Consider the following 13541-nt stretch of genomic DNA (forward strand, 5'->3'; position numbering starts at 1 on the left):
CCAGGTCACAGACATCTCTATATATCCTCACATGGCAGGAGGGACCTTTGGGAGGAAACTCGTCTCCTCAGGAGTTTAAAGGAACAGTTATTAAATCTTTTACTTTGGAATTTGACTCTAAACCTGTCAAATTCCACCGTGAAAGATTTAATAGCTGTTCCTTTAAATTTCTGAGATCAATTTCCTCCCAAAGGCTCCTTATAATCTGAACTTCCCTCATACTATTAGCCCCAATCTTCATTATTGCAAAAACTATACTACAAGTCTACAAAGTACTTCTGCTGTAATCATTACAACACTGTCTGCTAAACCAAGTGTACCGGGTTGGAACTTCTCGCTGTACTGCTCATTTTTTCCAAGATTTTCCAGACTTCTGTGCAGGAACTAAGCTCCACTAAGAATGTGTCCACCTCAAGGAACAATTATTGGCTTACTCCTGTTATGATAATATATTTCTGATATTATCTGTAACCACCAGGAATTGTAACATTAACACCAGGCTTTTGCCCACCTCTTACGGCTAAACAATCTGCCTGCCAATGCAGGAGACACAAGAGACACAGCTTTGATCCCTAGGTTGGGAAGATCTCCTGGAGGAGGAAATGGCAACCCACCCCAGTATTCTTTTGGGGCTTCTCTGAAGACTCAGATGGTAAAGAATCTGCCTGCAATGTGGGAGATCTGGGTTTGATCCTTCGGTTGGGAAGATCCTGTGGAGAAGGAAATGGCAACCCACTCCAGTATTCCTGCCTGGAGAATCCCATGAACAAAGGCTACAGTCCACAGGGTCGCAAAGAGTTCGATGCAACCGAGCAACTAACAACACTACACCCAAATTGTGTATGACTACCTACTCCAACAGCAAGAACAATACAATCAGAAAAGTAATCCAAGTTTTGCCTAATGCGCTGCTGTGGAAGCCCAACAAACCAGTTTAAATACACTAACCAGGGCTGTCATGGACAATCACAGTCTTTATAACCTCTTGGCAAGCCAAGGGATAGTTTGTATTTAGTTAATACTTACTGTTATCTCCATAAAAAGATCACCAGACAGGTGAGATCCTGGTGGTATTTGGTCAATGGGAATCACCAGTATAAGTCAAAGGTCTTCCTCTGAATGAGACACAAAGGCTTTATCTTCATACATAAAAGTAATAAATCCTATATTCTATACAAAAGTGCCTAACATTATCAATATTAACCTGAACAATATTAGTTACAGGAATTTTGTTAAAAATGTATGAATTTGCTGATATAAAAAGTGACAACCAACTTGTTAACTGAAAACTTTTTTTTGGCTGCACCATGAGGCTTATAGGATCTTAGTTCCCAGACCAGGGATTGAACTCCAGGCCACAGAAGTGAAGGCTCCTAGTACTAACCATTGAACTGCCAGGGAACTCCCCTGAAAAAACTTTTACTCTTAAGAAATACTAACTGAAAATAATTTCTCCATATGTAAAAATGTATAATGGATATGTTTTTCCAAAATCTCCAAATTATGATTTTCATTAATTATTCAGGCAAATTCCACTGTAAATATAAATGAAATTATAAATGCAATGTTTTTGGTATGCTATTGTGAATATGCTTTATTTTTAAGTAAAATATGAATCATAGCCCAAACAAACTGTTTTACCTCTTGAATATTTTAAGCTTAGGGGAAAAGAGTCATTAATGATGAACATGTTTTCATTTTTTAATGTTTTTAATTTTTATAAAGATCTTAATTAAACTTCATAGTCACTAAGCAGTTTTTAAACTTAGGCTTCATTGATCCTTTTGACTTCATGCTTTCATATAGTCATTATCTTCAAAACATGACAAATTTCAGAATCCATTAAAAATTATTTTATTCAAATTATGTTTTCCAAAAGAGAGGGTTCTGTGCTAGTCGTCTTTGAAAGTTTTCATACCTACAAAAGAAAAAACATCTTTATAAGAAATTTAATTAGACTCTTTCATAACCTAACAAATAACTCATCAAAAAGCAAATAACTTTACATGTTACTTCTAAAAAGCTAAGATTAAGAACCTAGAAAGTTAAAAAGTTAATTTGGGAGCTTAATTATTAATGTATAAGAAGACAGCAAGCATAGTGATTTAACTGGCTGTATCACAAAGCACACATCATAATACATTTTATTATCTTCAGCAAATCTGAGAGCTGGAAGTGACCTAAGAAAAAATGAAATCTAACTCCCCCACCCTCATTTCATAGATCAGAGTGATTTGCTCAAGGTCACATAGCTACATGATAACAAAGCTCAAATCTAATACATTCCAGACCAGTCTATTCTACATCATGCTACCACTTCTCAACAGTCTCCTTATGTATCTCCCTAACATCGGCATATTCTAAGTGAAAAGAAACATCTATAAAAGAGAAACAGAGAAAGGCTGAAGAAACAGATTTATCAGTCATTCATGTACAGGGTACAGTATAAACCACTCGGATGTCTTATACATGTTTATCAAGGCTTCCTAAATTTAGGGAAAAAAAGTTTTCATTGATATTTCAAGCCTCATATAGGGCACCTAAAATTCAAGCATATATATATATATATATATATATAAAAATATAAAAGATACAGACCTTAATTGTGGTCCCTAAAACATAAGCAACTATATTTCCTTATCTTTATAAACCCAAGATGGCTACTATATAACAGAATATTATTTGGGGCAGAAATTTTTCCTAATCTGAACTCTAAAGTACATACTATTTAATGGCATGCAAATGTTAATGTAGGCTGATATCCACTATAAAAGACAATGTTTAAACATCAAAGAAGAAATACATTCACAAGCAAAATATATATGGTTACTCAAAGCCTTAATATGAGAGCTACATAATGCCCCATACCATTTCAGAACCACATTTGCTGGAATGAACATTTCAGATGGACTTGGTGTCATCTGGGCCTGAGAGACAGCAAATGATGAAGCAAAATTGTAGAAGTTGTCCAGCATCTTTTGTGTGAACTAAAAGTTAATAATAAATAGATTAATGGGTTGTATTAAATACTGAAATATCTAATATTTTTAATTTGAAATGTTGTTGCAGGCACTTGGTTTAAGGACTAGGAGTTCTAAGTCTAATGCTGACCACTAAGGGAAGTCATAAAATGACACTAGGGCACAAAAGCCTAACCATCTGCCTTTAGTACCATCTCTATATCTCAAAGAATTTCTATGACTTTCAACTATTTTTAAGTTTCTAACAAATTCATTTTATTTAAAAAAAAAAGATAAATTTTTTTTTCCTTCAAAATATCTTCTTTTATCTCCACCTCTGGAGATTCCCCTCTCCTCAAATACCACCCTGGTCAAATTAACCTGTTTCCTCATTCAAAATACTAACCATATTTAAAAAGTCTTTTTCTCCCCAGAAAAATTTTTTAGAAGTATAAAAAAGGAGCAACTGGTTACTTGCCATCAATTACAAAGATGATACTATTCCACTTCTATCTCCTGGCCTGTTTGCTCTCACTGACCCTCAAATGGGCAAATCCACTAACACCCTCCAGGTCTCCTTGGTAGAAGCCAGAGCACATGGATTTACATTTCTTGAGCATCAAATGGGTTTAAGTACTAAACCCAAAATTAATGAACTACTAATAATAATACCTTTTATTCACTCAAAAATAATCTTCCGAACATCACTTTCTCAGATACTCAAAACTAGCCATGAAGATTCTTGCTGTCTCTTTTCTACATGAGAAGAAACATATTAACACGATTTTTATTTAATAATATAGAGATAATTTAACCCAAGAGACTCTGTTAAGGTACTTGAACCAATATGAGAGTTCAGTAAGAGCATGGACTAAAAGTTCAGTATCAAGAGAAAAAAAACCAACAGCAACCCTCCACACAAGCAACAAAAATTTTTTAATGTAACTTTAAGAAGGGCCAACTCATGACAGAAAGTCTGTAAGATACCTAGGGGAAATGCTAAGACAAGCTGACAGTAAGATATTTGTGGGAAATATTTTAAGAGTCTATTGACAGACAAGAAAGAAAACAAATGAAAGGACTTTACCATATTGAGTGGAAAGACACCATGTGTTCATGAATGGGAAGACACAATGTAATAAAGGCACATTAAAACCTATAAATCCAACGTTATTTTCAACTACATTCCAACAAGATATTTCACGGCACTTGACAAGCTGATGCTAAAATTATTATGAAAAATACTCAGGCCTGTTTTGATGATTAGGAGGAGGGTCTTGGCCTACCAGATATAACTGGCAAAGGGACAGGCAAATTAACTGGAATAAAATGGAGAGCCTAGAAACAAACTAAGTATATGTGACACATGACATACAACAAAGATGCTATTACTCAATTTAAAGAAAAGAAATGTATGTGGGGACTTCCCTGGAGGTCCATGGTAAGGAATCCGCCTTGCAATCCAAGAGACACAGGTTCAATCCCTGGTCAGGAAACTAAGATCCCAACGTGAAGCAATTAAGCCCACAAACCACGACTGCTGAGCCTTAAAGTCTCAATGGGAGATCCCACAGGGTTGCAAGGAAGATCCCACAGGCCACAACTAAGGCCAGACACAGCCAAATTAATTAATTTAAAAATAGGGACTGGGCTTCCCTGGTGGTTCAGTAGTAAAAAGGGTCCACCTGCCAATGCAGGAGACACGGGTTCAGTCCCTGATCCGGGAAGATGCCACATGCCACAGAGCAACTACACCGCAACCGAGCCCACAGTCTGCAACTACTGAAGTCTGCAAGTCCTAGAGCCTGTGCTCCGCAACGAGAGAGGCCACCACAATAAGAAGCCCATGAGCTGCAAGTACAGAAAAGCCTGCTTAGCAACGAAGATCCAGCACAGTCCAAGATGAATAAATAAAAAAAATTTTTTAAGATGTATTTGCTTTAAAATAAAGAGTTCCAAAAGGAATGTTTCCAAGACAAATTTTAAATTGCTATAAATATATATAAAGATAAGGGAATTTATACTTGGAAGAGTTTGGGCATAAATTATTAGAAATAGAAACACAGAAATCCATGCAAATGAAAAAATGAGGAATTTATTAACCAAGAAAAATAAAAAGTTATATACGACAAGAAATATAATCATAAACTCATAACACATGGCTCAGCTCTGAAAAATATTTACCAGGTCATAATACTGAAAATTTGGAATCTTGAAGATTTATATTGGAAAGGAGGGGAGAAAAGATACCTGTCTATGCTGGAGAGCAGAAGATTAAGAGAGCTAAACCATGTTGGGCTTGTGCTTATCCTCAGTCACTCAGTTGTATCCGACTCTGCAACCCCATGGACTGTAGCCCACCAGGCTCCTCTGTCCCTGGGATTCTCCAGGCAAGAATACTGGAATGGTTTGCCATTCCCTTCTCCAGGGGATCTTCCCAACCCCGGGATCAAATCCAGGTCTCCTGCATTACAGGCAGATTCTTTACCATCTGAGCTACCAGGGAAGCCCTTAAATCATGTTATGTATCTATAAGTCAATGGAAAATACCTATAACAAATAAATCAATAAAGACTCAACAAGTTTCTTCTGACACATGGACATGAATACAAGAAGAAAGAGAGGGAAAAAGTGGGACACTGAAAGTGACTGCTGCTGAGGAGCAGAATAAGAGCAGAATATTAAGAGGTACAACAGAGAACAACTATTTTGCATGTAAAACTGATTTTTTCAATCATGTGCTACTGATAAAAACTAAAGTCAAGTAAGAACAACTAAAGGCATAAATTACATACAAATTGTACTATACATATTTTGTGGGAAAAAAAAACAAAAATTTTTAAAGTACTGAAATACATAGGATACATAAAGTTAGAAGAGTAGCTACTTGAAGGGACAGAGAAAAAGAGAAGCACAGAGCAGTGGACTGTAACACTTTATATAACTCTTTAACTAGTATAAAATAGAGCAAAATGTAACAGTTAAATATAAGTGGAAGACTGTGTGCATGTGTGAGCGCTTAGTCCAGTTGGACTGTGACCCCATGGACTGTAGCCTGCCAGGCTCCTCTGTCCACTGGATTTCCCAGGCAAGAATACTGGAGTGGGTTGCCATTTCCATCTAAAGGGGATCTTCCCAACCCAGGTAAAGAACCTGGACCTGGGTCTGCTGCATTGCAGGCAGATTCTTTACCTTTTGAGCCATTAGGGAAGCCCAGGAAGATACATGGAAGTCTTCAAATATGCCCCACTATAAAGAGAGCCCTACAAGGTCAGGTACTATTTTATTTTGATACCTGTTTTTATCTATTTGTTTTTTAAAAATGCCTGGCACACAAAATGTACACAATAAATATCTGTGGGACATACTTTTCTGTATATTAAAATATTTCATAAAAAATACATGTTTAATAAAAAGGTCAAATAATTTACTATAGAGTTAAAATGTCTTCCTACCCCTCTCCAGGGATAACATCACTTTGGCATGTGTTTTCCAGACATTTTTCACATACAATCTATATGGAATAACTGTTGAGCAATGCTTCGTAACTTGCTTTTTTCAGCACAGTTTATTTTTAAATTACTGACAAAAATTTTAAAACCCAGACTCTGTCATTCTTAATTTGGCCCATTCTCCAGAGAGTGCATAACAAGTTGGCTCTTAAATTCACAGCCACAGTTCTCAAAAGTATGCTGTCCAGCAAGCCCAGAGGTTTCCCTAGTCCATTCATGCCCCTCCTCTCCTAGAGGACTTATTTAGCAATCCTTTTGGTTTAGATTGTACTGGTGTGGGTTTCCATGCCCTCCTCCAGGGGATCTTCCCAACCCAGGGACTGAAGCCAGGTCTCCGACACTGCAGGTGGATTTTTCACCATCTGAGCCAGCAGGGAAGCCCCTGGTTTACATTTCCAGTATTTCCTTCCCCCTCAATCTTAGCTGATGATCTTGCTTCCTATTTCACTAGAGAAGGAATCGAGAGAGAACCTGCACAAGTTCTCTTCAGCTCGTTTACTAACCTGCTGCATCTCTCTGTTCATACTGTAAACACTGCCCATTATCCTTTCTATTAATTCCTAATACAGTCTACTTCCTACTCAAGGATACCACTTTCACAAGTATCCCCACTCTCCTGCATCATCAATTTTTCCCTCACAAATGCTTTACTGCTGTCAAACATGATATAGTACCTATTAAAAACAGAAAAAAAAAATAAATTTCCTTGTCCCCACAGCCCTCAAGCAACCAGACCACCCGTCGGCTGTCCTTTGTAACAGCACTCACCAAGAGTCATCCATGGCCACTCTCTCCATTTCCTCTTCTCCAAGCCACTCAACCTCACTCCAAACTCCCTTTCCATCTCTGTGAATTCTTGTCGAAGTCTTTAATGACTTCTACCTTGCCAAGTCCAATAGTTAATTCTTAGCCTTCATTTACTTGATCCATAAGTAGTCAATACTACTGATCACTTCTTCCTTCTTAAAAACCAGTCTTGAAAATTGTATATATCTTGAGTTGGTTCACCGTGTTTTTCAGGTCTACTATATCCTTCTACTTCTCTGTATATTCATTCTATTAAGTTTTGAGTTTGATATTGAAACCCCAACTAAAAATCTTTTATCTACTTAAAAAAAATAACTAATATATAGTGGAAATATATATAACTTTATTTGTATTTTCCAAATCTCCTGTAAATGTGCTATCATATCTTAATAATTTAAAGAGGTAAAAAAAAAAAAAAAAGTACTTCTCTTCCAAAATACCATTTTGGGGTGGGGGGAGGTGTCTCCTCCTACTTTGGGTGTCCCTTTCATTCCTCCTGATCTCTTAAGCATCTCAACTTTGAAATGGCTCAAGCTCTGTCACTGGCCAATTTTTCTGTTTATAGTTATTTCTCAGTGATCACATTTCCTCTACAACTTTAAATACCACCTCTACACTGAGGGCACCCAAATTTTTCTCTCTCATGAACCTGCCACCTCCAGCTATCTATCTAATAGGCATCCCAAACACAGTACAACTGAAATTCAATTCCTGATTCTACTCCCAGCCCATACTTGTTCTTTGCACAACATTCCTGTGTTCCAGCTCCTGGAACCAGCATCCTTAGAGCCATAGTTGATGTCTCTATCTCAGACTTTACATGTGATTCACACTGTGAGACAGAACTGGCCCCATACTCAAATTATCTCCATAAAAGATATCAACTACTTTTCACCACCTCCATTTGTACTCCTCCATTAAACTCTCACCAAGATTTTCTCAAGAGACTCCTAACCACTCTTTCTCCGTCCATCTTAGCCTCATTACAGTTTCTCTCCAAAGATGCAAAAGTGATCCTTTAAAAACGTAAGTTAGATCATATCATTCCCCTGCTCAAAACTTTATGTATTGTCCTCCAAAAAGAACTTAAGCCAAAGTCCCTACAAAAGCCAATGGGATTCCATATAAGGAGTCTCATTATGGGGGAGCAGCTTCCCCATCACCTCCAACATCATCTCCCATCTCTCCCCCTCGCTCACTCTACTCCAGCCACAAAGTTTCACTTTATTTTTCAAACATGACAGACTTCTACCACTGGGACTTTGTATTAGCTATAACTCTGCCTCAATCATTCTCCCCTTCAGGCCTTTGCCTTATAGATTAAAAATCAACCCTTATGAAATTATGTGATTTTAAGCAACATGAGGACCAGAATCTTGCTTATTATCAGGTTCACAACTGTATACCCACAGCCATGCATATTAATTGTGAGAGGAAACGGGGGGAAAAGTTAATATTTAAACTCATTTAAAAAACCACTGAGCTATTTTATCACTGTAAAAACTAAGTATCATCAAAGCACTTATGAATTTTAAAATACCTATATAGAAGGGAGACAGACTGAAAATATTCATGGAAGCCAGTAATTTATGTCATATGTGTTCACCTTCATTTTTACATGAATTCTACCACAGGCTGTTTTATGAAGTATATAATGTGATTTGTAAACTATTTTAGAAAATGAAAGGTGCATTCCATTACCTGAGTGAATGAGTCAACTGAGGACACGGCAGCATTACCCACAGGAGTCTGCTGAGCCAGACTGTCCAACAATTCCACTGAAATCCCAATCTGAGCAACAGATGGAGTTCGGACAATATTCATGGTTCCGAACGGGTGTTGGCTTCCTTCTCCTGAAAGAAATTAACATGTGCCACATGTTTCAAACTTAACTTGTATATATATAAATTTCTTCCTAAAGATGTTAAGAACCGCTGGTTTATATGCACTAAGAAGTTCTGTCACATGAAAGTTTGTCTTTTCTCAGATAAATGTAAAAGGATGCCTCTGTGTGTTTGTGTGTGTGTGTTATTGTGTCTGACTCTTTGTAACCCCATGGATCGTGGACCAACACCAGGCTCCTCTGTCCATGGGATTCTCCAGGCAAGAATACTGGAGTGGGTTGCCATGCCCTCCTTCCAGGGATCTTCTCCACCTAGGGATAGAACCTGGGTCTCCTACACTGCAGGCAAATTCTTTACCATCCGGTCTACCAGGGAAGCCCAAAAGCCTAGTTCTTACCCTATTAAGAAAACTGAAATTTTCCCCACCAGAAAAATAGCTGTTATTTTTCTAAAAACTTATAAAATTATTACAGCTAGAAATGGAAATTAAGAGTAAGAAAAAAATAAATGAGAATTAGATAAAAGATTATCAATGCTGTGATGAAAGGATATCTTTAAAGATTTTTAGAATTAGTTTTACTATTTTCTGATTATACAAAGAAAGAGCTCTCAATTGCCATCAACAATGACATGGCATATTTTACTACATGTCATGACCCACCCCACTCAACATCTGAAGATCTATTATCAAATAGGCAATAAAGAAACTTGCAACTTATTCAGAAACTAATAATTTTCCACTTTACAATATATCATTTATAAGTATATATATATCAAAATACATAAAACAGATTACATGTGTATTTGATATACCTGATCCTCTAAGTGTCAGCTAACTTAAACATGAAAAAATATAGGTCAGTTTTGTTAATCCATATAAAACGATCATGAAAGAAAAAAATACAATGAATAGATTAGTGGTTTATCTGCTCTTTTAATAGGACTATAAAATGTCTAAACTAATACTACAGAACGAAAATCTGAGACAACATGCATTCCTAATAACCAGAACACTCACTTAAAGTATCAAATCTCTTCTTAAATTTTCAGGTATATGAATACAAAAACTTGCAACCATTTTGTTTCTGTGCTTTAAAAATACATACACACACTTCGCTAAATGTGACTGGTTTAGGATATTTTCAGTATTTTATTTAATTTCCTCATATTTGTACATTTTCCAGGTTGACTTCTGTTATTTCTATCAATGTGGTCTGAGAACATACTCTGCAATCTTTTAAAATATACTAAGATTTGTTTTGTGGCCTGATGTGTCAAGGAAATGTTCCATGGGCACTTGAGAAGAATGCCTATTCTGCTGCTATTGAACAGAACGTTCTGCTACGTCTAATCAAGTTTATAGTGTTGTTCAAGTCTTCTATTTCTTTGATGATCTTCTGTCTAGCTGTTCCGTCCATATTTAAAGTAAGGTACTGACGTTCTCAATTACTGCTGAACTGATTATTTCTCTTTTCCACTCTGTCAATACCTGACTTATGTATTCCAAGGCTGTTTTAAGTGCACACGTTTGCAACTGATACATCTTTTTGAAAGACTGACCCTTTTTGATTTCGGTTTGCATATATATTTTTTCATCCTTTACTTCCAACCCTTCTCTCTCTGAATCAATAGTTGAATCATGTCTTTTAATCCATTCTGCAAATCTCTGCCTTTTAATTGGAGAATTGAATTGTGTTAAATACTTGCTAGTATACCATTTTAACTTCTTTATCATAATTTTTATTATATTCTTTAAATGATTGCACTACAATTACAATTAACATCTTAATTTATAACAACTCCAATTTGGATTAATATCAATTTTAGTATACAAAATTTAAATTTCAGTATACAAAATAGTTTAATTTCAGTATACAAAATTCAGTACACAAAAACTCTGCTCCTATGTAACTGCTTCTCTTATGTTGTTTATTGTCACTAATTACATCTTCATACATAGTATGACTATGTTGTGGTGTTGTTAGTTGTTAAGTCATGTCCAACTCTTTTGTGACCCCAGGGACTACAGCCCATCAGGCTCCTCTGTCCATGAGATTTCCCAGGCAAGAATACTGGAGTAGGTTGTCATTTCCTTCTCCAGGGGATCTTCTCAACCCATGCATTCAATCTGCATTCTCCTGCACTGGCAGGCAGGTTCTTTACCACTGAGTTACCAGAGGAGCCCACTATATCAATAAGCAGACCATGTTTTATGTCACTGTCTTTTATATCAAATAGGAAGAGCAGAGTTACAAAGTATGTCTTAATACTGACTTTTATAATTATCTGTGTAGTTACCTTTACCTGTGTTTTTACTTAACATCTCATTTCAGCCGGAAGGACCCCCCTTTAGCATTTCCTGTAGGGTTAGTCCTCTAGTCATGATTCTCTCAATTTCTGTTTATCTGGGAATATCTTTATTTTGCCTTCATTTCTGATGGCTACAGAATTCTCGATCGACGTTTTTTCAGTACTTGTAATATGTCAGCATACTGCCTCTGGACTCAATGTTTCTGATGAGAAATCAGCTATAACTTAGTAAGGACCCTTGTACATGATGAGTTGCTTCTCTGGTCAGCTTAACATGTCCTAAAGCTAAGCCTACTTGAGTTTGTTGAGCTACTTAAGTGTAGATTAAAGTTTTCATCAAATTTGTTTTAGGGTAGGTATTTCTTCAAATATTCTTTCTACCCCTTCTGTCTCTCCTCCTCTGGGACTCCCAACACTGACATGCTTGACGGTGTCTCATGGGTCTCTAAAGCTCTGTTCATTCTTCATTCTTCTTTCAGCTCTTCAAACCTGATATTTTACCTATCTTCAAATTCACTGATTTTGGGGGGCCTACTCAAATCTGCTACTAAAACTCTCAATTTTTCATTTCCATTACTGTACTTTTCCACTCCATAGTTTATTTTACTTCCTTTAAATTTTTCAATTTTTACTTCCTTTTTCTGTTTGATGATATATCATCCTCCTGATTTCCTTTAGCTCTCTGAGCATGTCTGAGAAGTTCCTTTAAAGTCTTTGACTATTACGTCCAATGTCTCTTACTTTCCTAGGTAGTTTCTAGTCATTTTTTCTGTGAAAGGGGCTTGCTTCTTGTATGCTTCATAGCTTTTTGTTGAAAACTAGATATTGAATAATTGACAACTCCAGCAATTAGATGTTTCACCCCTTCTTATTGCCACTGTTTGTTGCAGCTGTTCTCTTGTTTAATGATTTTTCTGAACTAATACTAGAAAGTCTTTATTTTTTATCATTGTGACTACTAAAGTCCCTTATTAGCTTAATGATCAGCTAGTGAATGGAAAGAGATTGCCTTAGAAGCCTGGAACCAAATTCTCCCAATGTTTTGCAGGTGTGCTCCATGTGTTGAGACATGGCTTCAAAACTCATGCCTTCAAGGTCGGCCAGCAGTGAGACCACAGGACCTTCTTAGATCTTTCCCAAGCATGTGCATAGCCCTGGACACCCATGTGGTCATTTAGATTCCTAGGAATTCCCAGGTGAGAGAATTTTAAAGCCCTTGTTTCCTAAGTATCTTATTCACAGCCTTCCCTTCCAAACTTCTTGGTTAGTCTGATGTTTGCCCCAACTGTTGACACTTCCTCAGGCATCAATGACCTGTAAATATTTGTAATATATATGCAAATATTACATTTACCTGTAAACATTTTTGACAAGCCCTTGCAAGAAGTCACTTTAGCAGTGGAAGAGTTCCAAGTTAAATGACATAAAGGCAAACCTTTTGATTCTGTCTTTCAAAGAATCACACAACTAAATAATTACAATTAATTGTGAATGACGTCCACTGTGCTCCTTCTGGTATCAGTATCAATACCAAGAACATGGTCTGTTACTTTCAAGCCTTCCATTGAGCAGAGGAAAAAGGGTTGAGATCAGGGTGGATTAAAATACCACAAAGCTCACTGTTCTCAGAGATTTGGTGTTTTTTCTTAATAAATGTCCCTCTGGTTGTGACAAGCTTTTGGTTAGTTTCCAGGGGCCTGAAAAAGTTGATTCTGACAGTTTCTGCCAGTTTTTTGTTGTTATTGGTGTTGTTGCTTTTATGGAGGGATAATTTTGGAATCCCTTTCTCCATCATTTTAACTGTTTTAAGCTAAGAATCATGCTAAGTCCAGAAAATGCACTGCTATTTGTCTGTGTATCAGGCTAAGGAAATGACTCAATACACTTGCCTTAATTATAATCACCCAGGGAGTGATGTGCCCAAGCAGAAAGCCTTGTCATCTCTAATCTCCATCTTTTATCATATACAAGCTCTCAGCAAATGAGTGGGGTCCTAGGTAAAGCTGTCTATGATCCACTGTAAAAACTGGGGTTAAGGAAATATTCTGACTTTTTCATTTTAAAGCTCTCTGGAACCAAGACAATGTAAGGGGGAAAAATAAAACTCC

General features: G+C 36.7%; 1 protein-coding gene across 2 annotated transcripts in view; it reads right to left on the reverse strand.

Annotated features, from left to right (window-relative positions):
• Nucleotides 1-1691: 1691 nt before the first annotated feature.
• The window catches only part of HIKESHI (heat shock protein nuclear import factor hikeshi), a 36235-nt gene continuing 24385 nt past the window's right edge, over nucleotides 1692-13541 (reverse strand). For both annotated transcript variants that reach the window (XM_040255510.1, XM_040255511.1), the window contains 3 exons: nucleotides 8981-9132; nucleotides 2869-2987; nucleotides 1692-1918 (listed from right to left, as the gene is read on the reverse strand). In XM_040255510.1, the coding sequence (XP_040111444.1) occupies nucleotides 1864-1918; nucleotides 2869-2987; nucleotides 8981-9132 (326 nt within the window). In that variant the 3' untranslated portion in view covers nucleotides 1692-1863. The remainder of the gene's footprint in view (nucleotides 1919-2868; nucleotides 2988-8980; nucleotides 9133-13541) is intronic.

The sequence above is a fragment of the Oryx dammah genome, unplaced genomic scaffold, assembly GCF_014754425.2.
Source record: "Oryx dammah isolate SB20612 unplaced genomic scaffold, SCBI_Odam_1.1 HiC_scaffold_15, whole genome shotgun sequence".
Classification (NCBI taxonomy): domain Eukaryota; kingdom Metazoa; phylum Chordata; class Mammalia; order Artiodactyla; family Bovidae; genus Oryx; species Oryx dammah.